At 45.4% G+C, this 3,312-nt stretch overlaps 1 protein-coding gene across 1 annotated transcript in view; it reads right to left on the bottom strand.

Annotated features, from left to right (window-relative positions):
- Positions 1-258: 258 nt before the first annotated feature.
- ZNF554 (zinc finger protein 554) overlaps positions 259-3,312 on the bottom strand; it is a 15,251-nt gene continuing 12,197 nt past the window's right edge. The window contains exon 5 of the mRNA XM_023512639.1: positions 259-1,747. Coding sequence (XP_023368407.1) covers positions 513-1,747 — 1,235 coding nt within the window. The 3' untranslated portion in view covers positions 259-512. The remainder of the gene's footprint in view (positions 1,748-3,312) is intronic.

Here is a 3,312-nt window from a genome sequence, read left to right as displayed (position 1 = left end):
TGTTTCAGTAACTAAATTAACATGTGATTTCTTTCTTTTTTTGAAACAGAGTCTCAGTGTATTGCCCCTGGTAGAGTGCCGTGGCATCACGGCTTACAGCAACCTCCAACTCCTTGGCTTAAGCAATTCTCTTGCCTCAGCCTCCCAAGTAGCTGGGACTACAGGTGCCTGTCACAATGCCCAGCTATTTTTTGGTTGCAGTTGTCATTGTTGTTTAGCAGACCCGGGCTAGATTTGAACCTACCAGCTCTGTAGCCGCTTGAGCTACAGGTGCTGAGTCTAACATGTGATTTCTTAGAAAAATCCCATTCTATGTTAGCATTCCCACTAAGCAATCTTTTCTAAGCGAATGGAGCTCATTTGGTATAGCTTAATGGTGATTTCTCAGTTCTAGACCTCAGAACTTTCTTGTAAGAATATGATATGAACCTACACCTATCACACCAGGGCAAAGTCTAACCACATTTAAGTGTCAGAGTGCTAAGGGCACTTTACAAGGCAGCATGCAATCACTAAAATCCAATAAGGTGGCTGCTCTGATAAAACACTTTCCCACAGTCTATTATTCTATAGGTTTTCTGGCTAGTGTGAGTTTTCTGATGTGTCATAAGGGAGGAGCTCTGGCTGAATGCTTTCCCACATTCGTTACAGCTATAAGGTTTCTCTCCAGTGTGAGTCCTCTTGTGCCTCACGAGGGAAGATCTCTGGCTGAAGGCTCTTCCACACTGGTTACATTCATAGGGGTTCTCCCCAGTGTGAGTTCGCTCATGCTGGTTGAGAGAGGAACGATCGCTAAAGGCTTTTCCACATTCATTGCATTCATAGGGCTTCTCTCCCGTGTGTGTTCTTTTGTGCAAAATCAGGTAAGAGCTTTGGCAGAAGGATTTTCCACAGTCTTTGCATTTATAGGGCTTTTCCCCTGTGTGAATCCTCTGATGTTGAGTCAGAGATGAAATCCTGTTGAAGGCTTTACCACATTCATTGCATCTGTAGGGCCTCTCTCCAGTATGAGTCCTCAGATGGCGAGTAAGGGTAGAGCTGTGTGTGAAGGCTCTCCTACATTCCTGACACTCATATGGTTTCTCTCCTGTATGAATTCTCTGATGTTCACTCAAAGAATGTCTCCTGTTAAACACCTTCCCACACTGGTGACATTCAAAGGGTTTCTCTGCTATATTAATTTTGTTGTGTACAGTAAGAGCCACACTATGATTCACTGATTTTCCATTTTCCACATATATGGATGTCATATCTCCTGTTTGAATTCTTTCATGTTGAATAAGTTGACCATTTTGGCTGAGGGAATTTCCAAATTCATTACTTTCACAGGGTATCTGATCTGCATATTGCATCTGATGGCAGTTTAAGATTAAATCAGATGCCAAGTTCTTGACATCTAGCTCACTGGTACTGATGCATTTTTCTAAAGAGCTTCCCTGCGATATAATAAGGTCTGAGCTAAGATTACTAACATCTCCAAATCCACACCATGTCGTTGCTTCTTCCTGAGCAATTGTCTTTACTTGGATGGATGCCATTTGCCTCAAAAGCCCCTGGGGGTCATCATGGTTCTCCTTGCACTGAACACTTCCCCAGTCTTCTATTGTAAGCCTTATACTCATACCACTAGTTGGTTCTTCCCCCAAAACCACCTTCTTAGAAGTTGATTCTTGGTTTTTCAGTTTAGTCTCCCAATCTGAAATACATTGGAGGGAAAAATATTTTTTTTGGAGGAAGAGACTGCTATCTTAAGAATGGTGGGGCTTGGTGCCTGTGGCTCAAGTGGCTAAGGCGCCAGCCATATACACCTAAGGTGGCGGGTTCAAATCCAGCCCGGGCCCGCCAAATAACAATGATGGCTGCAACCAAAAAAATACCCAGGTGTTGTGGCAGGCACCTGTTGTCCCAGCTATTTGGGAGGCTGAGGCAGGAGACTTGCTTGTCCCCAGGAGTTGGAGATTTCTGTGAGCTGTGATGACACAGCACTCTACCCAGGGGGATAGCTTGAGGCTCCATCTCAAAAAAAAAAAAAAAAGAATGGTGGGACAAGGGTGGTGCCTGTGGCTCAGTGGGTAGGGTGCAGGCCCCATATACCAAGGGTGGCGGGTTCAAACCTGGCCCCAGCCAAACTGCAACAAAAAAATAGCCAGGCATTGCGGCGGGCGCCTGTAGTCTCAGCTACTTGGGAGGCTGAGGTAAGAGAATCACCTAAGCCCAGGAGTTGGAGGTTGTGGTGAGCTGTGTGATGCCATGGCACTCTACCGAGAGTGATAAAGTGAGACTCTGTCTCTACAAATAAAAAAAAAGAACGGTGGGACAAAAGAAATTATAACATAAGACCCATGCGGATCCATGTTGAAATATCAGATTTCAACATGAGGGAAGAATGAAAAAAAGAGAGATTGGTCAGTAAGTAAAGATGCTGAGTACAGGATAGAGTGTAAGGAGTTTGACAATGACAGAAAAGAGGGAGAAATATAAACATAGAAGTAATTACTCAGTAAAGATGGGAGAATAAGGATGGCAGAGAGATGCATCAAGAAAGCAAAAAGAGAAGAGATGTAACTATAAAAACAGGCAAAATGGCTTCAAGAAGAAAATGGGGCCAGTTAAACAGTGGCTCACACCTATAATCTCAACACTTTGGGAGGCCAAGGCAGGAGGATCACCCCTAGGCGCTCAAGACTAGCCTAAGCAACAGAGTGAGACTGCATCACTACAGTTTTTTTTTTTTTGAGACAGAGCCTCAAGCTGTTGCCCTGGGTAGAATGCCATGGCATCACAGCTCACAGCAATCTCCAACTCCTGGGCTCAAGTGATTCTCCTGCCTCTACCTCCCAAGTAGCTAGGACTACAGGCGCACCTGCCACAACACCCAGCTATTTTTGGGTTGCAGCCGTCACTGTTGTTTGGCAGGCCTAGGCTGGATTCAAACCTGCCAGCTCAGGTGTATGTGGCTGGCGCCTTAGCCACTTGAGCCACAGGTGCCAAGCCATACAATTTTTTTTTTAATTAACCAGGCCAGTTGTACATGACTGTAGTCCCAGCTACGTGGGAGGACAAGGCAGGAGGATCACTCAAGTCCAGGAGTTTGCAGTTACCCAGAGCTATGAAGACATGACTGCACTCTACCCAGGGTAACAAAGTGAGACCTTATTATTATTATTTTTTTTGAGACAGAGTCTCAAGCTGTCGCCCTGGGTAGAGTGCTGTGGCCTCACTGCTCACAGCAACCTCAAACTCTTGGGCTTAAGCGATTCTCTTGCCTCAGCCTCCCAAGTAGCTGGGACTACAGGCGCCCACCACAATGCC

The sequence above is a fragment of the Otolemur garnettii genome, unplaced genomic scaffold (assembly GCF_000181295.1).
Source record: "Otolemur garnettii isolate 467f Iridium unplaced genomic scaffold, OtoGar3 scaffold00029, whole genome shotgun sequence".
Taxonomy (NCBI): Eukaryota; Metazoa; Chordata; class Mammalia; order Primates; family Galagidae; genus Otolemur; species Otolemur garnettii.
The sequence above is the reverse complement of the archived record's forward strand: the minus strand, read 5'-3'. Positions and strand labels throughout refer to the sequence as shown.